The 23,610-nt window shown below is 36.5% G+C and overlaps 2 protein-coding genes across 5 annotated transcripts in view; one reads left to right on the top strand and one right to left on the bottom strand.

The window, feature by feature from the left end:
• The first annotated feature begins 82 nt into the window (after window positions 1-82).
• Window positions 83-9,591, top strand: fam83fa (family with sequence similarity 83 member Fa). Of its 2 annotated transcripts, XR_012359250.1 has the most exons (6): window positions 83-745; window positions 4,073-4,240; window positions 4,992-5,113; window positions 7,414-8,213; window positions 8,305-8,481; window positions 9,251-9,591. XR_012359250.1 is itself a non-coding variant. In XM_055194097.2 (5 exons), exons 1-5 carry the CDS (start codon window positions 83-85, stop codon window positions 8,352-8,354), a joined length of 1,803 nt encoding a protein of 600 aa, XP_055050072.2. In that variant the 3' UTR covers window positions 8,355-8,625. The 2 variants fall into 2 exon arrangements, 1 of the variants encoding a protein (XP_055050072.2); XM_055194097.2 differs by lacking the exon at window positions 9,251-9,591 and having other exon boundaries at window positions 8,305-8,625.
• A 2,970-nt stretch (window positions 9,592-12,561) lies between these two features.
• The window catches only part of cyth4a (cytohesin 4a), a 38,189-nt gene continuing 27,140 nt past the window's right edge, over window positions 12,562-23,610 (bottom strand). For 2 of the 3 annotated variants that reach the window (XM_055194102.2, XM_055194101.2), the window contains exons 2-14: window positions 22,596-22,656; window positions 21,961-22,043; window positions 21,674-21,738; window positions 20,806-20,872; window positions 20,211-20,329; window positions 20,041-20,121; window positions 19,824-19,936; window positions 16,494-16,642; window positions 16,297-16,408; window positions 16,079-16,155; window positions 13,847-13,918; window positions 13,376-13,530; window positions 12,562-13,129 (exon numbers count right to left, since the gene is read on the bottom strand). In XM_055194102.2, coding sequence (XP_055050077.2) covers window positions 13,045-13,129; window positions 13,376-13,530; window positions 13,847-13,918; window positions 16,079-16,155; window positions 16,297-16,408; window positions 16,494-16,642; window positions 19,824-19,936; window positions 20,041-20,121; window positions 20,211-20,329; window positions 20,806-20,872; window positions 21,674-21,738; window positions 21,961-22,043; window positions 22,596-22,635 — 1,218 coding nt within the window. In that variant the 5' untranslated portion in view covers window positions 22,636-22,656 and the 3' untranslated portion in view covers window positions 12,562-13,044. Of the gene's footprint in view, window positions 13,130-13,375; window positions 13,531-13,846; window positions 13,919-16,078; window positions 16,156-16,296; window positions 16,409-16,493; window positions 16,643-19,823; window positions 19,937-20,040; window positions 20,122-20,210; window positions 20,330-20,805; window positions 20,873-21,673; window positions 21,739-21,960; window positions 22,044-22,595; window positions 22,657-23,044; window positions 23,230-23,610 lie in introns of those variants that run through there. The other variant, XM_055194099.2, reaches the window with a different exon arrangement.

Genomic DNA, 23,610 nt, shown 5'->3' with positions numbered 1-23,610 from the left:
CATTAGTATTTTTAAACCGTTTTTTTTCTGGGTGCTTTTCTTTTATATTTGCTTGGATGTCTTGTGATGTGGAAACAACCAGATGTCGTCAGTCAATGAAACTACCAGTGACGGTTTTATGCGACTTAATTTATTTGAAGACAAACAAGTGTGGTTAGGTAGGCCGATGCCCCGCCCACCGTTCCACCGAAACTCCACCTACACGACGTTTAGTCTCGCGCTGACGCACGACCATCAGACAGGTAAAGGTGAGCTGATCGTTTCCTGCTCGAGCATCGCTGCCATGGCTGAGTCACAGTTAACATGCATGGACGATGAGCACGTTAACGTGAAGATACCGGAATCTAAACCGGAGTTTTATTACAGCGAGGAGCAGCGGGCCGCGCTCGAGCAGCTTATGAAAAACGGCGACGGCGCCTTTAAGATGCGTTTAAAAGAGGATAACGTTAAGGACTTTCTGTCCGCCAGAGAAATCAAATGGATGCGGGACACCTTACAGGAATATGACAGTGACTCTGATACCTGTTGCTCACAGTCGGTCCATGATACGAGTGAAGACTCAGGTGTGCATTCTACCTACTGGCCGACCATGTCTGATACCGAGATCCCTCCGCTGGACATCGGTTGGCATGGTAACGACTATTACAAAGGGGTGACCCGGGTGTCGGTTTACACCCACCCACCCAAATCGAAGAGCCCGCATATTAAAGAGGTGGTGCGCAGACTTATTCAGGAATCTACAAAGGTAAGCATCTGTGTAGTGCTGATGCCAATAAAATGAAAAAAACTGTTTCCTGTTTATTTTTAAACGGAGTTGCATATGCACTGTTTATGTTATTTACTGGCAACATTTTGTTCAAAGTTAAATGAACATTAAACATTTACAAGTCTTTGTCTTTACAGAGTAAAACTTAAACAACAGCATCAAGCAAAGCATTCTGGGAAACAAAATCTGAAGGAAAAAAAAGGTTTCAAGAATGCTTTGCATGATGCTGCCATTGTATAGTTTTATTAAAATGTATTTAACTTTGAACAAACTCTTGCAAACTCTTAAATCTACGGTAAATAACCGGCAACCCAGCTCCAATAACACTGTAATTTCTACGGATTTTTTTACAGTGTGGGTTGGTTTTGTGGATGTGTAAAACAAATATTGTTTCTGTAAAGTTCATATATCATTCAAACGATAAGTATAGCGAGATATGGCTTTTATGTTTCTTGTGTTTGAATACATGACATCATTTATGATAGGCTATAATAATGTGTAACTGTCAGTCATGTGACTGCATGTAAAATATCCCTGCCAGGAAGGCTATACATTTAAAAAATGCTGAGTTGTTTTCAATTCACGGTTGGGTAAAGTAAGGACAAACCCAACCCAATCTATGTCCATATGTTAAACCAACCTAGCATTGAAGCCAACGGTTGGGTTTGTCCATATTTTATGCAGCCGTGACTTGAAACAACCTATTTTTTAGTTTAACCTGGACCTCTCATCTACTGTGTTTAAATAAAGTATAAACTAAAGTATTTCTATAGGTAAGCATTTCCTGGGAATTAACCAGGCTTGGGGACTTACTGTATTTCTCAATAACTTTGAATGTTTGTCCATTGATCTTAAGTCTTACTAAACAGCATGCAAGACAGAAACTGTAACTCAGAAAACAACCTCAGAATGACTTGGAACTACCCAGAAAAAAACATTTAAATGAAAATTGGACATTGTGAAAGGAAATTAACAGTTATTTAAAAAAAAAAAATTTACGCAACGGTGCATGTATAAAGCTACATTAATGCATACATTAATAAAAATCTGACTATTGATTATCTGTGTTAGAATTCTGTGATTGATTGTTTTCAGTTGGATAATAAAAAGAAAAACATGCCAGTAAGCAATAAAGATAATCAAGTCTTCCGAAGAAAAAAATGTAGGTGAAGTGTCAGATCCAATTACAATTACTTTGTTTGACAAAGGTGACGCAAACAAGTAAAGCCTTGGAGTTTTACTGTAAGTGCCCCATCCTGTTGCCCTGTCAGTTACACCGCTAGACGCCTCAAGTAACTCTCTGCTACAAATATGTGCACAAGTGATGTCACTTCCTTAAAAGTGTTTAAATACTAATAATGGCGAACTTGTGAATCATAATGATTTTCGGAAGCTGAAGAGCTGGTGTCTTACAACATTCCACTTCGCCATTTACAAAGCTGCTACTGTCCTGTCACACGTGCCATCTGTCAACAATATTAAGGCCGTATTTGTTACTTGTCATTTCTCTCTAAATTATTTCCTATTCTTCACATTTGAAGTATTATGTTACTGTTGTTAGCATATGTGTCAGAGCACATAACTAAAGTCATATAACTAACAGTCACCCAGTCAGATTAACATTGAGTTTGCATACTATGTCATGATTATCTATATGTATCTCATTCTTTGCAAACTTCCCGTCGTCTTAAACAGCATAAAGTAGATTTCAGTTCCTTGTTTCTGAAACATGGAAAGTTTACTGACAGTCAAACAGGTTTGGCTTGTAAAGCATTTTTGAGAAATTCTGAAATATTTTTCGTATGTCTACATAAAAACCTCACATTTATATATGCTAACAATAACAATATTGTGGTTACACACTCTTAAAGAATAAAAGTGCTAAAAATGGTTCTTTGTGGCAGTGCCATAGAGCAACCGTTTTCCTCTTTCATTTCTTTATGAAGTTCCCTTTATCCACTACAAAGAACATTTGTGCATCTTTTGTGGATGTTAAGGGATCCTTAAAACCACACACTGCCTGACAAAGAACCTTTTTTATTTTTATTAAATGTGTGCTTTAGTGTTAAATCTTACTGGAAGGGATTTATTTTCTTTAAACGTATCTTTAATGCCAATCATTTCCTTCTGTTTTTATCTAGACCTACATGTCTTAAGTATGTTGTGAGTCAGTAAAGAGGAAGGAGAGAGGGGTTTGAGACCTACAGGAAAATAACTGTGTATTACCTTAATTTGAACCAGTTTTTCCAGATTAAGAGCTTTTTGTTTCATTTATCATTTTTGTATTTAAAATATTTAACACATCCAACTTTCTAAAATAGATTTTGATTTAATTCACGTTGACTGAATTGAAAATGTCGCCATGACCTAAAATCCACCATTAATGTAAAACTGTTTAATTTTTATGTGGTTTCTAAATCAACGTTTACGCAAATTCATCTCTTTATTTACATGCTTTTGAATATTTTGTGTTTCGGCTCGTATTTTCTCATGCACGTAGAGAACCTTAACACTTAATGGATGAAACAATCAGACAACGACACGAGCAGAAAACTGGTACAAAACTGTACAGTACAAAAACTACATTTTCTGTCGCTTAAGGTTCTGTTTTGTAGCTTTACAGGTATACTAAACATAATACAATGTTGTATCTTTTGGGGCATATTACTGTACCTTAAGGATCTATTGTGTACCTTTAAAGAGACCGTTTTGTACCTTTTTCTGACTAAATGTATAAAGCAAAAACAAAGCAACAACGTAAATAATACTAGCAAACACAGCACTCATGAATTATTTATGTCTTAGTGTAGGCTCAAAAAGGGCAAATGGAAAGAGAAACACAACTATTTATTACAGTGAATGCCTATTGGAACTAAAAACATACATCAAACCAATTCCCAATCTCACTTTAAACAAAGTACACAATAAAATGTGCATGTCTTTGTGTTTTTAAAAGCTATAAATTACTAGAATTTCAGAATAGCAAGTAAACCAATTCTACAAACTGCTTAAATCTAATTATTTTTGCTATTATTTACGTCTTTTTATTTCATTTAAAAACACTTTTTTTCATAGCCGAGTACTTAAATGTCATGTTTGTTTTGTTGATTCACTGTGAATCGACTTGCCTATCTTTTCTCCCGTCCACCTGTATAATATCGCACATGTTCATTCAAGCTGAGACCGGCCACGCTGCAATTATGCAAAAAGCCTAGTCATCAAGAATGCTTTATTTCCATTATATAACTCATTAAAGGCAGATCTGTTATATTCACTAACCAATGAATGGTTTCGCTGGGTTTTCAGTTGCTGGCCGTGGTCATGGATCTGTTTACAGACTTGTTGATCCTGCAGGATCTCTTTGATGCTGCAAGCAAGCGGGGGGTTGCTGTGTACTTGCTGCTGGAGGAACACGGCTTGCCGCACTTCCTGGACATGAGCAGCAGGTTGCAAATTTCTGCACATCAGCTAAGGGTGAGACATTTATCAGCCCTCCTTTATTATGTTTCATAAAAATGTTTGTGCATGAAACTGAGTTTGAGAAAGCAAGGCTAATTGAGATAAAGATGAAAATGCGTTCTTTTTCATAAGATAATGTCATGTGACTTTCATGCATAGTTGCACACGTTACCACTATGTCAGCTGACATATAAGGGAGGTGTTTGAACTTGTAAGTCTGGATGTTCGTCTGTTGCCACAGGGTTCAACTGACTTCCTGGTCTTCTATATATGCACACATGTATAGAAGATACAATGGCAACAAGTATTATCTATTATCTATGTGATCGCTTTTAATATGGGACACTGAGGCTTTTCTTTCAACACTGCACACTGAGCAACAGAGTTAGATAATTCGGTATTGTTATATCCTGAAAGAGGATATCGAGATTTTAACAAAACTTTGAAGAAACCGGCAACTTGATCTTATTTAGGAGAGCTGCGGAGAGCTCTCATCTCTCACGCTTCTGCTATTCCCTCAGTCATGCCAGCTTGAGCTGTGCCTTTGTACCTGCAGTTTTCTTCTCTTTAGAGTCTTCCCTGTGCAAATGAAATCGCCACGCCTCTGTGTACAAGGATTTCCATTAACCTCACACTGCCGATTTCGCCTTGGATGTTTGCCTGAGTCAGGCGTGTTGCACTGATACCTCTTTTGTTGAATCCAGATCACCTTGTCGACTTTAACGGCCATTTTAGAGTGCATATAAAACATTTTTCTCTGTTTCAGAACCTGCGGGTGCGAACAGTGAAGGGCACAGGGTTTGCTCTATCATTTGGTCGTCTTCCAGGTTCGCTCTGCTCCAAGTATATGTTGGTCGACGGAGAGAAAGTGATGTTTGGATCATACAGGTTAGTATGTAGGTCAAAGGCCCACTTTCAAGCAAACTAACAACTGTTGACAATTCATATAGTTTTATTGTGCTGCATTTGCTTAAAGTGACACTCCACTTTTTTTGAAAATATGCTAATTTTCCAGCTTCCCTAGATTTAAACATTTGACTTTGCCGTTTTGGAATCCATTCAGCTGATCTCCATGGCTGGAGCTACCACTTTTAGCATAGCTTAGCATAATCCATTGAATCTGATTAGACCATTAGCATTACGCTTAAAAATAACCAAAGAGTTTCGATTTTTTCTATTTAAAAGTTGACTCTTTTTTAGTTACGTTGTGTTCTAAGTAGGGCTCTCAATAGATTAAAATATTTGATCTAGATTAAAATATTTAATCTAGATTAATCGCATGATTTCATGAGTTAACTCGCGATTAATCGCAAATTTTTATCTGTTCTAAATTTACCTAAATGTAACACTTTTCAAGTTTTTTATGCTCTAATCAGCATGGATTTGGTCAATATATGGGTGATTCTCACGAAAACTTGGTTTTAAAAATGTCAAGCATTAAAATGTAAAAATTGCTTAAATTTCCTTTTTTTTCCCCCCAGACATTGAAAAACAAAGTCTGGAGTAAATGGGAACATTAATTTAAAAACTTTTACGTATAATTTAACACTTTTTGTAACATAATTAAAAAAAATGAGTCCTAAAAAATCTCATTACCGCAACAGTCAGAAACATCAACACTGACATATTTTCAAAATGACATGACAAACCTGAAAGAACATAATTTGGAGATTCTGCACATGCATTTAAAATCAAAGTATTATGCTTCTATTAATTAAATTAACATTTAATAAGCATCTGTTGCGGTAATGATAATCAAAATGTCGTGTAAGCATTCTGACAAGACAATATTTCAAATTAACTGTAAAAAATGATCTTACCTGGTAGCCATCTTGAAGTAACTGGTCCATGTGCTTGGTCACTCAAAATCAAACTTTATTAAAATTCTGTATGTGTGCTTAAACTGTTCTCAAAAAGTGTTGCGGAGGATGAGAACATCAGGCATGGACACATCATTTTCCTAATTTTTCTTCATTATTATTATACATGAATATTCAGTAAATATTTTTTCTGTCATCTAAAGTAGTCTAGCAAAACATTCATTTATTTTTTTTCTTAATATTTTTGTGTTAATTTGATTAAATTACAACATAACGCATGTTCAAACACAGCCGGACACATTGAGGTAATGAGAATTTCAGCAGAAAATGGGATAAAATTTACAATTGTAAATTCTTATGTTGAAATCACACATTGTGCAAGGTAGAACACAGTATTGTGTTAATTCTGATGCTTTTTAATGTTACTATATTACACATTTTAAAGCTAAAATCATTAGTGCCGTGGTGTTTCAATGGTTTCGTGAGAATCACCCATATATGCTATATGCAAATGTATGTTTACAACAGCCTGTTTACATTTTCAACAGAACCATCAGCCATAGTTTTATATATGATTTTTCCCATTAGAAGACCTTGTTCTTTCTCCATTTCTGTTGGCTGCTGCATCATTTGTGACCTGTGCTGGCAAATTGAGTTGGGATGAGCAAATTTTCAAAAATTTGTTATTTATATTTTAACATTCTCTATTAAAAACTGTAATTTTGTGTAAGATGTCTATATATATCTGGGTTGCGCACTCGCGTGTTTGTGTGCATGCGCTTCAGACGTCTGCGTCACACATCGCTTTTGAGTCTTGTCACTCTTAATAACTCTTTTAACATTAATCAGGACCCGAACTTTATCTCTCTTAACAATTATTTTAACATCAAGCCAGTCCTGCAGTCTATTTTCTATAAGTTCTGAATGCTTTAAAAACGAAACCAAAAAGTGAAAGAAGACACTTCTTTGGATTTGGGACGGTACACCTCTCAGGAAAAGTGCAGATAAAGATCATTTTAGATGTTTAATGACCATTTACAGCATTGGATTCACTAGACGATAGCTTAAGTTCTTATTTTTATGAAAACCTCATCTAGACAACGTGGGTCACTTGCTGCGTCTCAATTCATCCAGCTATGGGTCAAACAGAAATTGCTAATGGTCTAATCAGATTCAATGGATTATGCTAAGCTATGCTAAAAGTGCTAGCGCCAGACCCGGAGATCAGCTGAATGGATTCCAAAACGGTAAGAATCAAATGTTTAACTGTAGGGGAGCTGGAAAATGAGCATATTTTCAAAAAAAGTGGAATGTCTCTTTAAACATCATTACATCATTACATTTTCTTAACCCTTTCCATCTCCACAGCTTTACGTGGAGCTCCTCCAGAATGAACCGTAACACAATCACTGTAATGTCGGGACAGGTGGTGGACTTCTTTGACAATGACTTCAGAGAGCTGTACGCCGTGTCCGATAAAGTGGATTTATACCGGGAGTTTCACATCATCAAGCCACCCCTACCCGCTACCGTGCTGAAAACGCCAGCGGAACCCAAAAGACTTCCGGTGACCACATCTCGTTTCCAGGTCTCTCTGGAGGACACCAAAAAGACTGACCTAAAGGTTCCTGCACATAAATACCACAATCCTAAGTACTCTTTGGTTGTCGGCAACAGTCTAGGTATAACTGGTTCACTGCAGGATCTTTCTATATTGAGGGACAATGATGACCACATCAATGGCGACAGTATACATTCCCAGTTCCCAGATGATACAGTGGATGGTATGGGTGATGGGAAAAAACTCTCTCCTTTTGGTTCTAAAAAACAGCGCAGTTCCTTTAGAAATTTCTTGAAAGGCAGGGCAAACAACCAGAGTCCGGATACGATCTCTAAAACAGCCATAGATCCAAAAGAGATAAATCATAGCAAGATTACCAACAACTCCAATGACGCATCTTGGTTGGTCAATCAGATCAGAGAAGATGCATCGAAACACGTTAGTCCCACATCTGTTCATAAGATCTCAGAGACTGACAGCACGGGAGAACTTGAGGACACGTTTGAGGAAATAAAAAGTCCACCGGATGTGAAGTTTAAAAGCAAAAAAAGCAAAATGGGTCCGAGAAGTTCTTCTATGCAGGTTATTCCTACATACGCCGATGATGGTACGTATCCTAAACTACATACACTACGTTTATGTTTTTGTGGTGCGGTGGTTGGATTATGGAGTGTTTGACTTCTTTTGTTTGTTTTCAGGCCTGAGAGGGCGGAGGCGTACGCAGAAGAAAGCTTGTATTCAGTCCTGACAAGTCATTATGAGGATTCAACATGAACATGTGCTTGCAAATCAAGACTTTAGATAATAGGACAGATCAACAAGAATATTAATATTTATGTTCACTTCCAACAATGGTCCAAACAGGATAGGACAAGGTGTGGATGGTGATTATGCATAAAATTGAATACACTGTATTACAGCATTTCATACAGGAAAATGTGAGGTTGTTGTTATAATAGCCTAATCACACCAAAAGCGCTTTAAATGCTTGGAAACGCAAGGCGCGACGCACTGCCTTTTTTAAAAAAAAAGAGCAATGCGACGCGGCTTTTCATATTGCTAAGCAACCCGTGAGTCAGCTGTCTTGTCAATCAAATATTGAAGCGTGAGCGCTCTTTTGCTGTTAACTGTCATATTAGCAGAAACTTTAAAAAGAGGACGCTTGCTCTGACCTTGTTTGAGGGTGAGAGGTGCACAAACACGCAGGAGAGAGTGAGCGAGTGGAGTCCGGTTCTTCAAAGCAACTGTAAACTTCCCTCACCACAACGTAAGGCCCGCCTCTCCCCTCATTCGATTGGACAATGGAAAGACATGAATGACGTCGGGCGCGTCTCCGCTCTCAGCGCTCCTTCAAAAGCGCGTGCTGCGGCCGGCGGCAAAAACCGCAAGCGGCTTGGCGCGCATAAACAGTGCGCAAACGCTCCCTGCCCATAGAAAATCATTCAAAAAAGGCACCTGCAACTGCCATAAACGCTTTTGGTGTGATTAGCCCCTATCACTGCTGTGATAAATGAATGACTGAAACAAAGTCCACACACGGAGATCATGTGACCTCCTGCCTTAGTGATAAAATGTATAGGTGGACAATAAGTGTTTGATATGTGAGCATTCACTTTTTGAATATCACAAATATTTCCTCTGTAGATGCACGTGATCTCTGCTCTACTTATTCACTCAATCAGAAAAAGGAGGAAAAAGGTGCACCGCAAAGTTGACAGATAAGCAACTAAGTGAAACATGAAAGTGTCTGATCAGTTACTGTGAAGAAAGTCAGTTTGCTGAAAATGCAACCTGGATGTTTTTGGGCTCTGTTGTCAGCAGTGGATGATTAATTCATGTTATTTCAAACACAAAATGCTGATACATTTTGTACCATTTCTTAAAAAAATGTGATTTCCCTGTGGCACTGAAATAATAGTTGAGAAGCATCTAGTGCCAATAAATGAATGGCCGTATGGTCTTAAATAAACTGATATTTCCTTTTACGTTTTATCTTTTGTGATCTTGTGAAACATCTGCTTGTGAGAAGTGACATTGAACCTCATTTGCAAACGTTCATTTATTTAAATTTAGATGTGAAGTGCCTAACAGCTATTATTACACAAATGATCAAGTTCATTAATATTGTAGACGCACGAAGAAAAACATCAGCAAATATGAGTCGTGTCTGTGTACGGAGAGTGGGATCCGTAATACTCAGTTCAGTGACGTTATCAGAGATAAGTCAACAGCTTTGTTTGGCTAACGCAGGTGCGACACTTGCTCTCCCTTGTTTGTTAAGAGTGTCATTATACCTGCAGCTAACGCATGTGTGAAACCATGTTTGTGGATTGCACGCATGGGTACATCCTGCAAGTTCGCAAAACAATTTCCTGTGAGAAATGTTCATAGCTTTTTTGTAACAAATTCAAACCTGGCGTGAAAAAGAAATGGCGGATTGATACATTACACATATGAATAGTACGAGTCATATTCCTTATGAAAATTAAAGGGCACCTATTTTTTGTTATTTTGTGTATTTGGTATAATGTGTTTGCATGGTTTGTGGTTCAAAGACACATTATTTTCCACATACCGTACATTTTTGTAGCTCCTGATATTCCTGAAATGCATTGATTTTGTACAAAGCTTATCGATCTGAAAATAGCCGTGTCCCTGATTGGCCAGCTAATCTGTACGTTGTGGGCCTGAATATCGCTGACGTCAGTCGGAAATGTGATGGTCCTTACCATGTTTGAAAGATTCGCTCGCAATGCTATCAGGAGTTGACTTACAGGCTGTGAGTCAAAGTGGGAGGAATTATGATAATGTTACAATCCATGTGTTTGTTGTCCAAGAAAAGTGATTTACATTGGAGACGAAAACTCGCGTCATCGTTTACTTTGGGATTTGTACCTTTTTCATATTGTTAACATGTACTAATACACACTTACACACCAAAGGAAATGTAAAATTGTTAATTGGAAAATAGGTGTTCTTTAACACCTAGTTTAGTTTTTTTGTGGTAAAAGTGTAGTAACCATGGGGTTTTTTATTGACGAGAAAACCATGATTTTACTACAGTAATTACAGTTTAATTACGTTTTTTGAAAACCATGGTTTTGAAAACATGGTTATTTTGTGGTAACCATGGTTTTACTACAGTATGATTTTTTTGGTTTTAACTGTAGTAAAGCCATGGTTAATTTTTGTAAGGGATGACTCGAAGTTTAGGGGTTTAAAGGGATAGTTCACCCAAAAATGAAAATGGGTCATTTAACAACTCTCATGTTGTTACAAACTTCGGTTACAATTTATTTTAATGTGTCACTGTTACAGTGTAATTATATATTTAAGTACTAAGTAATAATCATCAACAACATGTACTTACTATAGGGTTCGGATTAGGGTTTGGTTTAGGATTAGTTGCATGTAATTATGCATAATTAACTGTTATTACTATAACAATTGCATGCATGTGCAACAAAGTCACCGTAAAATAAAGTGTTACCCAAACTTCTATAAATTAACTTGTTCTGATAAACATGAAGGAAGATATTTTGACGTATATTTGTAACGGAACCGATCATGAGCCCCATTGACTTCCATAGTATAGGAAAATTAATACTATGGAAGTCAATGGGGCCTCTAATCGGTTTGGTTACAAACATTTCTCAGAATATCTTCATTTATGTTCATCAGAACAAAGAAATTTATTTTAGTGAGAAAGAAAACAGTATAAAGCATTTGAATTGATTAAAATTGCGTGGACAAGATAAGAATGAAATAAAAAGATTGCCAATGCACAGGAGGAAAGTTGGCTTCTGCAGTGCTGTATAGGCCTTTGCAAAGGAAAACGAGTGTTTGTGGCATTATAAAGATTAATCAACAGCACCCTCTGCTGGTAAAATATGCGTATTGCTTGTTGCAAACGTGTCTTGTTTAGTGCATGAGTAGAATAAGAGATGCCTCGTGCCCCAAAATTAATTACAAATCCTAATAACAGGGAACAGTATGAACTAATTTGATTATATAATAATGTTCATTTATAAGACTAAAGAAAAGTTAAAATTATTTAATGGTGGATATATTAAATAAATCAGTAACACTTTAAAATAAGGATTGTATTTGTTAACTATAGTAAATGCACTGGCTAAGATGAAGTAACAATAAGCTATATTTTTCATCATTTATTAATCTTTGTCATTGCTAATACAGTTAATCATGTTAGTTCACTGCAGAGGCGGACACTACTTAAGTTTTTTTACTTTCTACATAAAACTAAATTTTCATGTATTCGTATTTTATTAGTGTTTTTCTTTGGGAGACATGCATTCCAAAGCATATTATCATAATTTGTACTCCACTACATTTTCTAATTTCAAGTTTTTGGTTTATATTTAATATTTAAGTACATTAAACATCTAGTTTTTTTTACTTTTACTTTTCTCAAGAGAGTAAAAGTACACAATTTTTATGTAATTAGGTATTAAATTAATTTTAATATGCAATATAAAAGGAATACACAATATCATTATACCTGCTTTAGAACAGGTATACCTGCTTATATGCTTTAGAATGTAGTGAACATTTTTTTCCCCAAGACAAACACACTGATAAAGCACAGATGCTTGGAAAATTTACTCAAATTACTCAAGTAGTGTCCGCCTCTGGTTCATTGTAAATTAACTAATGTTAAAAGATACAACTGTATAAAATATAAAATACTTAAATGTATTAGTAAATGCTGAAGTTAACATGAACTAAGATTAATAAATGATGTATAAGTGTTGTTTATAGCTAATCATTAACTAAATATAACCTTATGTTAAGTGTTACCAATAAATAATTAAATGAAACTTTATATACTGTAATTTATACTTAATTTTTTTTTTAAACCTAAAGTTACCGAATCCATACATGTGGATTAGTCAAATAAAAAATAGGAAGAAATTAAATGGTGCTTCAAACGTACGTAAGTTGCAGAGTAACATTTTTAATTAACAACTGCTTATAGAAACAAAATAAGAATTAATTAACTTTACATTTTGACCCCAAAACACTGTACAAACTATTTTACACACAAAGTGCCAAGTTATAATTTTTACAATATATTTTTACAATATTTTACAAATGAGAGAGACATACACCTAATTCCTTCCATGGGTCACTTACTGCTGATTTTTAAGGTAACATTTCTTGTAGGTTTGAAAATAAATATGAAAATAGCTTCACACAGAACTTCCGACCACAACAACACCGCGGGCTTAGCAAGACCTACAGCTGCAAATGTAGCAGCAGTGTTGATGCACGGCGAGAAAGAGAGAGAGAGTGATGAAAAATAGCACCCTGGTGAACTTCATCCGTCATCTCTTTCAGTTCTCCAAACAGTTCAGATGCCCTCTGCTGATGTTCCAATAAGTGTGCAGATCAGATCTGTTCAGTTCAATAGAAATGCCTCAGTCATGGTGTTCAGTCTGGCTGATGATCTTCTTCTTGCGTGCAGAAACCAGGTCATAAAAAGGGTCCTTAGTGATGCAGGCTCTAAAAAATAGAGGGGAAACAGATTGAGAGATTCTCAGTTCCTCTGCGAATGACAAGGTATATAAGTGGCTACTGGCTACCTCAACACATATTTATAATTCATGTCTGATGAAATCATATGTGCACAGTTCCTCTTTCCCACAATACTAATTGCTTTAATCAAGATCATACAGGCATGCACTAGCATCATAAGCAAACTGCCATGCTGTTTTGTATGGTGTTGATAATGGAAGAGCTGCCGGGTACCTGATGTCCTGAATCCACTCGGCACGTTCCTCAGCGGATGCAGCACTTAGCTTGTAGGACTGGTGTTTGCCCATCACGACTCTCCCATCTGTTTCAGTTTTACACGCCTTTATCGTTTCCCCTTTACGATTAGGGCTAACCAACTCTAAACAGAACTACACACACGTACACGTTTCATAAGATGAGATGCATATACATCAGTTTTCAAAAGGTTACGTTCCAAACAAAAAGCTGAGCAAGTTTACTGTCGAACATTTAAATGTCACTCGTTTGATGAAACGCTGACTCAAAAAGAAATAGAAATCAGGATCTGGACACAGAGAGACTGAGCTCACAGAAATACTGTTATAAGTCATAGCCGCCCAATATAACCACAAAGTAGCCTGCAGCAGCAGGTAGAGGAACACACTATCTGTTGAATCATCTTTGATAAATCCATCCGGTACAATGAAAAGATTGTGTAATACATACCTGCTTGTTTGCATCTTCCACCTCTCTAACACATAAGTTCTCCAATGGAATGATTCCCTTTGGTTCTTTGTCCTGAGAAGGGAAATGTGGTTTATTCCTGATTAAATAGTTATTAAAGGAATATTCCATTTTCTTAAAAGAAAAATCCAGATACTTTACTCACCACCCTGTCATCCAAAATGTTGACGTCTTTCCTTGCTCGGTCGAGAAGAAACCATGCTTCCCGAGGAAAACATTGCAGGATTTTATTTAATGGATTCAATAGAGCCCAACATTCAATACTCAACTCAACACCCAACAGTCCCCTTCAACGGAGCTCCAAAGGACTACAAACGATCCCAAACGAGGCACAAGGGTCTTATATAGCGAAACGATTGTCATTTTTGACAAGAAAAACAAAAAATATCCACCTCTAAACCACAACTTCTCGTCTAGATCCGGTCGTGATGCGCCAGCGCGACCCCACGCAATACGTCATGACGTCAAGGGGTCACAGAGGACCAGGGCCGGCATCAAGGGGGGCATTCGCGGGCCGTGCTCCCCAAACAGGTTGTTGTGCCCCCCTACACATTTTTTTTTATTTATATCAAGAATAATTAAAATAAATTAAACATTGAATGTTTCATGGCTTTTAATGTAATAAAATTAGGAAAATATGTTTTCTTTAATTAAAATAACCCAGTTTCTGTGATTGGTTGTATTGCTGTGTCTCATGCGTCTTTACGTCTTTAGCATATTTGTGACCTGATACTAGCAACGTGTTTTTTCGCGGCATTTTATGGATCGTGTAAAATATGGATTTTAGAACGAACCAGCACCGCCTGCTCCACCTGACTTCATGCAAACACCGATTGGCTCAAACTCGGAGATTAGAGGTCGAGGTGGAATTTTCAAATCTACAGGACACTGTTTTAAAGCAACACTATGTAGTTTCCATGTAAAAATGACTTACAGCTCCCCCATGTGGTTGAAAAGCACAACAGTGCCTGGTATCAGACACTCTTCTGCAGGCAGGGGGAGGGGCGGGGCTGTGTTTCCTAACCTCCACCTCGACTTTCAGAGTGTGCTTGTAGCAGCTAGGAGGCTGCTTAGGTTGCAGCAACAGTACAGTTTGTCCAGTTAAAAGTTGTTCTATCACTGAAATAATTTTAGAGACATTATTTAAAGGTAAAAAAACTACATAGTGTTGCTTTAAGGAAGTTTAATGTTTGTACACGCCGGCTTCAGCTTTTTTAAAGGTAAATTAGCGTTGTTTTAATTTATGTAAGCTTAAATGTGAAGTGTGGCTATAGACCGTTAACAGCATTACGACGTGATTATGGTAAAGCGGCTTTTAAGACGTGGTGTGCGCTGCGAAACCCATTCATTTCAATGGCTTGCGCCGCACGAGGGCAGTTTGTTGTTGTGTCGCGCAAAGCGCGAGCACAGCGGCAGCTTGCGCTCACGCCGCGGTCAAAGTTCAAAATAGTTTAACTTTTGCGCATTGTTTGACAGTCTGTACCAATTGTATGAGTGTGTGCTTGCACTGTATTTGTTGTTTTAATGCCTTGTTTTTGCAAGTTGTTTTTGCTAATTGCGTGCCCCCCATGGAAGCCACGTGCCCCCCTGTTAGTTATGGTCTGGCGACGGCTCTGCAGAGGACGAACGCGAAACTCCGCCCCAGTGTTTACAAATGTGTTGAAAGAGGACCGTTTCTACGTTGTTGTATGTCAACTGATAATAATTAATGTCTTTGTGTCAGTTTATTGTTTAAAATGGTCCGCAAATGTGCGTTTTATATATGTAACACGTGACCTCTCTACGTCACTACACATTTACGTTAGGTCGCGCTGGACCGGACCTAGATGAAAAGTTGTGGTTTAAAAGAGCATATTTTTTGTTTTTCTTGTCAAAAGTGACAATCGTTTCGCTGGATGGGACCCTTATGCCTCGTTTGGGATTGTTTGTAGTCCTTTGAAATGCCGCTAAAGAGAACTGTTAAGTGTTGAGTTAAGTATTAAATGTTGGGCTCTATTAAAGTCCATTAAAATGAGAAAAATCCTGCAATGTTTTCCTCAAAAAACACAACTTCTTCTCGACCGAACAAAGAAAGACATCAACACCCTGGATGACATGGTGGTGAGCAAACCATCTGGACTTTTCCCCTAAGAAAATGGAATATTCCTTTAAATCCAAAATCAAAATGACAATCCTTTACCAGATTTTAAAACCCATTTTGTCTTATGTACTTACCGTGGTGTACTGGAAATAGTACAGACAGCTATCTGTCAAAATGAACCATCTCCTTTTCCAAGTCTTAATTCTTCCACCTAAAGAATATCCAGAATTATTACTAACTTTCTGAGTCTACATAACACACGCGTGCATATCTAAAATGTATACTAAAGAGTCTAGTTATAGTTTTATTATTAAAAATGAGTAACAGTTAACAGTTGAGTGAAGTAACACACCCTCTTTAAGAAGCCATCCCTCTCGATCAGGATTGAAGAAGGTGTGAGTGAGGTCATTACCATCATCTTCTGGGATTTTGAAGGGTTCATTCTTAATGCTCTCATAAAGTTTCTAAATGATTCAGAAAACATTGGATTATTAGATGTGATTGTTTGGCTGTGTTTTGGTGTAAATTTAGCCTTGTGACTTTGCTCACCTCCAGCAGTTCGTCAGGAAGATTTCCTCCGTTGTTGATTCCTCTGTTCATGTTGATGAAGCGTTCTAGTGTAGTCTTTTCCTTTACATTGGGGTTGTGCAAGCTTGTGTTGAGCATAATGATAGCAAAGGAGAGGATGTAACAGGTGTCTGTAATACACAAAAACATAGATGTGGTAAACTGCAGCATCAGCAAGACCATAAAATAATTGTTAAACATTTTGTGTACTTGGTTAGCTAACAAATGGTTAATTGTTCTCAAGACTCTAAAGATTAAGTGTTCATCAGGGTGTGCTCTTTAACACATTATGTGTAATTTTAACATATTATTTATACATTTGTGTTCAAATAAATAAAAGTGACAACACACATGTTAAATGTAACACAACGTGTGCTATTCCAGTAAAAACAACAACGCATTTCCTGTGCTTTTAACACATCCATTTTTAAAGTGCATAACTTACCCATCATATTAACCAATAATGTTCAGCTATGCAAGACGTTTTTTCGAATCAAATTTTTTGATGAAATGTGATGTGAGAGTGCTATATTTTACATTTATTACACGGCTAGTTGGATCTTGAATCTGATTGGCCAATCGCAACTTTGCAGGTTTGTTATTCCCAAATAACAACCGCTCAAGACTAACATTTTGACAGGTACAGTTTAATAGTACATAAAAATAAAGTAATATGTCTTTTAATAACACAAATAACATTATATTTACAAAAGATTCAACCAAATAGTGTTGGTGAAATTTGAAGGTTTTATCTTTAAAGAGCACCTATTGTCCGACTCAAGTGTGTATTAGTACATGTTAATGATATGCAAAAGGTATAAACCCCAAAGTAAACAATGACGTGAGTTATCGTCTCCAACGTAAATCTCTTTTTTTTGGACTACAAAAAACACACGGACTGTAATTGGTTTACTTCCTGGGATTGGTGATGTAGTAAAGACGGACATTATCATAATTCCTTCCGCTTCGAACTCGCAGCCTGTAAGTTAACTCCTCTTAGCATTGCATTTTGACTGCATCTTTTAAACATGGTAAGGAGCGTCACATTTCTGGCTGACGTCAGAGGTATACAGGCCAATCACAACGTATAGATTAGCTGGCCAATCAGGGACACAGAGCTTTTTAAATCTGTGCGAAGAGTGTGAAAATCGGAGCTACAAAAATGTACGATATGTGGAAAATAATGTGTTTTTTTACCATAAACCACGCAAACACATTGTATTATACCAAATACACAAAATAACACTGTTTTTAGCAATGAAACATGTGCTCTTTAAACCAAAAGAAACGGTTTTGCTCTTCGGAAGGTCTGCATTTGTTAAATATAAGCAAATGAAATATTTCAAATCAATATTTAATCTTCCCTACTTTACTTATGAGGTGAATAGCAATGTTACAAGCGGGATAATGTAGAGGCAGATGGTTGTTATCGCGAAATAGTAAAATTGTAATTTTTGTCAAGTATGGAATGCGTACTCGTAATGTAGCCTCTGCAAATTAAACACCGAACACCGTTTCGCGTCAGGTCCTGATCAGGGCTTATTTCTTTGATAACAACTGGCTGCCTATACATTATCCCTTACGTATTAAATACTAAAAAATGTAAAAGTGAACAAAACTAACACAATATAAATCTGAGGAAGCTATGAAGTGGTATGCATACAAATTTGCATTGCGTCAGCTCATGTTGTCATCAGCTTCACCATTAAAACACATATTGGTCAACCACTAGTTCTGCTGCAAAGACACATTTTTAGAAACAATATAACGAGAAATGCCAAAATATTTTAGTCTTCTTAATGCGTTTTCGCTTTAATATGTCATGTAAAAATGAAAACCATCCATAATGGGGTTTCCACTGCTTGCAGAAAACGTCCGTCCACACTATAAATGGCCAAAACCGCATAAAACATGACCTTTTAGGCACTCTGGGTATGCACGTACAAGTGTAAAAGAGCTGATTGCTCTATAGCTTGCTTCTTGCACTATAGATACCTGCAATGTTATAGAAAAGTTTAATGCACAACGGCTGTTAAAGGGATAGTTCACCCAAAAATGAAAATTCTGTCATCATTTACTCATTCTCATGTTGTATTAAACCTGTATGAATTTCTTTTTTCTGATGATCACAAAAGAAGATGTTTTGAGAAATGATGGTAAACACACAACATATACTGTCCATCGACTTCCATAGTAGGAAAAAAATATTTTGGAAGTATTGTGATAAATAATGAAGAAAATATTTTGATAAATAACGGAAAACACACAGTTAATGGTATCTATTAAATTCCATCATATTTTTTATTCCTTTCTAACAACATGAGGGTGAGTAAAGTATGACAGAATTTTCATTTTTGGGTGAACTATCCCTTTAAGCTTTTCAGCCCTTTGTATTGAAAAACGGAGCGCTCATAACACTAAATATCAATCAGGATAGGTGTTTAAAACAAGTTGGTATAGCGTTTATAATCGGTGCATCTAATAGTTGATGACACTAAGTGCACTATTTAGGGTGCAAACCTCCATAAAAAAGATAAACTATTACTTTAAATCCAGCATAATTAAGGGAAAGTGGCATTATGGTTACTAATAATTGATTTATATGTTCTTACTATTGGCAAAAATGTGTATCGTAGTACTTATCTGGGTGTTAAACATTTTTTGAACAGCTAAAACTCTGCAAAGCTTGCAGATCCATCTCCATGTTATTGTTTACATAGTAATCGCGGCTGGTCACTGTCATCTTTCAGAAGCATAATAGTCATATGATAGGGGGTTGACAAATCAGAAAAGTATGCGCAATGATCCAAAACATCCAAACGGGGACGGGGGACATTTCACAAGACTTTTTTAAGATGTCAAATAAGTCTTTGGTGTCCCCATAGTATGTACAATAAGTTTTAGCTCAAAATACCATAAAGATAATTTGTTATGACATGTTAAAATTGCCACTTTGTAGGTGTGAGCAAAAATGTGCCGTTTTGGGTGTGTCTTTTTAAATTCAAATGAGCGTATCTCTGCACTAAATGGCAGTGTCGTGGTTGTATAGTGCAGATTAAGGGGCGGAATTATCCCCTTCTGACATCACAGGGGGAGCCAAATTTCAATTACCTATTTTTTCACATGCTTGCAGTGAATGGTTTACAAAAACTAAGTTACTGGGTTGATCTTATTCAGATTTTCTAGGTTGATAGAAGCACTGGGGACCCAATTGTAGCACTTAAATATGAAAAAAGTCAGATTTTCATGATATGTCCCCTGAAAAAAACTAAAAAAGTCTTTAAAGATAACCTAAATGTGGTAGTATATTACCTGTGGACTGAAAAACCCCAGGATTACAGGTACAGTAGCGCAAAGCAAAAGCTTCCATCATACGGTCAATCTTCTGAGCCTCACCAGGCAGACGAAAACTCCACAGAAACTGCCTGTGTCCACACAAAATGAGAAGCAACAATCGGATCAACAATCAAACACACTGACGATAAGTCAGTATGGAAATGAAACAGGAACAGATGACCTTTTTTCTCACCTCAAAGCTTGAACCAAATTAAGGTTTGAGAACTCATGAAGGTCAACAAAAGCTTGCAGAATCTGAAGGTGGATGTCCTCCCTGTGAACAGAAAAAACATCCATTTGTTTCGTATCTGGGTTCAGACTATAATGCCACACGTATTATCCATAAAAATATCATCATCGTACCATTCCCCTAGAAAGTTGCCAATAGCTGTTTTATGGAGGCCTTCTTCTTTGTATAGGAACTCTGACACAGCCTCTGGATTCCATTCAAGTAGGTTGTTATCTACTAGGTACTGAATACCCTAGAAATAAACACACAATTTATGTCAATGTAAAAACAGCTGCTTTACCACAGACCATTGGCACCATTGCAAACCAAATGTTCATTGAAAAATAGCTAATGATTGTAGCTACTGTAGAAGAGATCATCCCGTAGTTGATAAGAAAATCCAGATCTACAAAGATTCTACAGGGGTCTTGATTTATAAACCACATTTTTCTATGATAAAGAGTGAATATATATGTGAAACTGGACTGATGAAGCAATAATTCTTTTTAAATAGACTGACCACGTAGATTGAAGTACTTGGAAAATGCTACGTGGCTTCAGCCTGCACGTTCTACTGAATACACAGGATGTGGTTCTATCTTCATTCTCTCTCTCCGCCCCCTCTTCCTCTAACCTACTTTAACTAAAGTAACTAACTCTTCTTCAAGCTGTCTTTCAACATGTTGAAACACTGGTTTAAGGTGAAATATTGCATGCAGCATACTGTACCTTCTTTGGGTCCATGTTAAATTTCTTTTTTCCACATTGGATTCTCTTGTTCTTCATGACGTTTTTACTGTGGAGGGAAATAACTGCTTATAAATGTGTATGAAAGAGTAACATTGATGTGACACAAATGAAACACAGATGACAATGGTGTGATATGCTGTAGCTAAATCCTGGGGTTGGTGCACGTGCAAGTGTTTTATGGTTGCTGTATATAACCTGTCATATTTTCTGTGGCTAGAGCTAGCAGTGTCACATCTAGGGCTGAACCTTTTCTCGTAAAATGAAAACCAAGAAACAGGAAACAGATCAAGCCTATGTGCATTGACTTTGTTTCAGAAACATGCAAAAAAAACAATGCTTCGACCTTTAACTGCATTAAATTCAATCAACATGCTGCAGCAACAATGTCTTGCATGCACACATGGCAACGAAAACCTGAAAAGACTTCTGAGGTGTTTATGAGTTACAATCTGTGAAAGTATAGTGGCACTTCAGCCTCTGCTTTAAGAAATGCTAGTTTTATTCTTTGTATTGGTTTTGGTTATGGTCTTGCAGACATGGTTCTGGAATGAATAAGTATATAATTTAATCACAGACAGTCCACTGTACTTTCTTTTTAGTCACTGCAACTTTCACTAGTTTTAACATTAAACTAGAAAGATCTGCCAACCAACATGTTACAATGGATTGTTAATGGAATGTGATCATTATGAAAATGGATTTAATATATATATATATTACAAAAAAACTAAACATAAACGTCTTAATATTATGTAAGGATTTGAAAACTCAATTGTGAAATGTTAGTGATACTTTTTTTTCGTGTTACCATGGTAACCTAGTGGCAAGTAATAGCGATGGTACTCACTTCTCATCATCATCTTCCATCGTTTGAATTTCTGTCATCATGTTTTCGATCTCCAGTCTGAGTTTCTGCCAGAAATAGAGAACAACTATAGTGTCAATATAATGAACATGATGACGAAACATGCATACACTGCATAATTCACACAAACTTAAGTCACAAACTTCCCAAGTAGTTTTGCATGACATTGTGGTCACAAAATTATGTGTAATTTGTTTTGCCTTAGCAAACCTTTATTTGAGAATGAGATAAATGTGTTTGTACTGTATATAAACTGTAATAGCATATACCTGAATATCATCGAGAATCACATGCTTTTGGTCATTGACTTCAATCTGACTCTTGGTACTTGGAGTGGAAGTTGTTGAAGGTGCTGAAGATGAGACATAACAAAAATGTATTAACGGTATAAGCAACAAGCTTATATCACATCCCTGATGCCATGAAAACAATGAACTGCACCGAGAGAGGAAAAAAGTGCAAAGACAGCCTAAATGTCTCAGCTCCAGCTACTGTAAATATAGGCTATACCTGTTATTTCTGTTTTGGAGAACTGGTCCACATAGAATTTAGCTTTGTCTGTTACTGATTTGACTTTTACTGTACAAAACACTGGCACTTCTATTGAAATTACACTAAACATTTGCAAAAATTATTTAAAGTAAGTTAAGTGAATTGGTTAATAATATGTGGAACAGTGTTTATTATATGATTGTTACATTTGATTTATTCATATAATTTCCAATCATCAAAATCAGTAACATTTCCTGTTCATGTCTTCAGTTTAATAAATGTTTAAATGCTAAAGCATATAGATGTTATCACACAGGACAACTACAGATGCACATTTTGCTTGAAATATATCTTTTCACAACTGATCTCAGAGACACAACTACTGTAACAATTTCACAATCTTAAAACATACCTTTTCCCCAGAGGAAACTGTCCTTTCTTTGGGACCCCATGCTGTCTGTATTAGAAGGGTACTGGAATAAAACAGAAAGATCAGGGTCAAATTAATGGTAAGCGTGGACTGTGAACTGTGTTACTATATTACATATTGAAAATCGAAAATAAAATTGATATCTTGTGATGTCATGCATCTTTTTCAGCATACACTGTTGTTTCAATACATACGTCATAACATACAACAAAAAATATTTATAATACCAAGAAAAAATAGGACAATCATAAAAAGAATGATATAAACTAAAAGTAAATATTATATTCCTGCAACTGATAAGAAAAGTTAAAAGTTGCAAAGGCAGCCTAAAGGAAAGCCTGTAAAAAATTATCATAGTAAGAAAAAACTACAAAGTAACAGTGAAGGTAACATTTCTTGTAAAACCTAAGGAAAATTGTGTAAACGCTTACCTTCATAAGTGTACATTAGTAAGCAAGTAAGGTTCTCGCTTTCAGGCAGAATGAATGTCAATCTGAAATGCGCTTTTACGCATGGAGAAGCGGCACTAAGTTGTGCGCGAGTTGAGTGACGTCACATGGATGCATGAATGACAGCTGCTCTGAGAATGAGTCCTTATCTCTTTTAAAGCATCTTCATACAGATTAACATTTACATTGCTCACTATAAGCAGACGCTTTAATACAAATGAGAGAGAAATCCTTTATGAAAGTCAACCATGTTTTTCTGTAATCATGACTTTTTATTTTTGATAAGCCTACCATCGGCAAGAAACATCGTTTTTGTAGCAAAACCATAATGTTGTGGTAACCATGGTTCACCTTTAACCATGTTTTTATTTTTGTATGGTTAATTTTCGTAAGGGATTAACAAATAAGAGAGTTCCAAATAAGAGAGTAAATAAGCGTAAACAGACGTAAATATAGCCTAATACGACTTATGTCTGTAACCGTTTGATGGTAAACTACTACATAATTTAGATGTTTAAGGGTTTACTTGTAAATCCTTCGAGTGTGGT

The sequence above is a fragment of the Misgurnus anguillicaudatus genome, chromosome 19 (assembly GCF_027580225.2).
Source record: "Misgurnus anguillicaudatus chromosome 19, ASM2758022v2, whole genome shotgun sequence".
Taxonomy (NCBI): Eukaryota; Metazoa; Chordata; class Actinopteri; order Cypriniformes; family Cobitidae; genus Misgurnus; species Misgurnus anguillicaudatus.
Note: the sequence above shows the minus strand (reverse complement) of the source record. Positions and strands in the feature narration are given on the sequence as shown.

Bases quoted from the DNA above. Each gene is read 5' to 3' on its own strand.
- fam83fa (XM_055194097.2), top strand. From the start codon at position 83: ATGTCGTCAGTCAATGAAACTACCAGTGACGGTTTTATGCGACTTAAT. The intron at 5,114-7,413 runs GTTAGTATGTAG...CCATCTCCACAG, and splicing joins GTGATGTTTGGATCATACAG to CTTTACGTGGAGCTCCTCCA. The intron at 8,214-8,304 runs GTACGTATCCTA...GTTTGTTTTCAG, and splicing joins TCCTACATACGCCGATGATG to GCCTGAGAGGGCGGAGGCGT.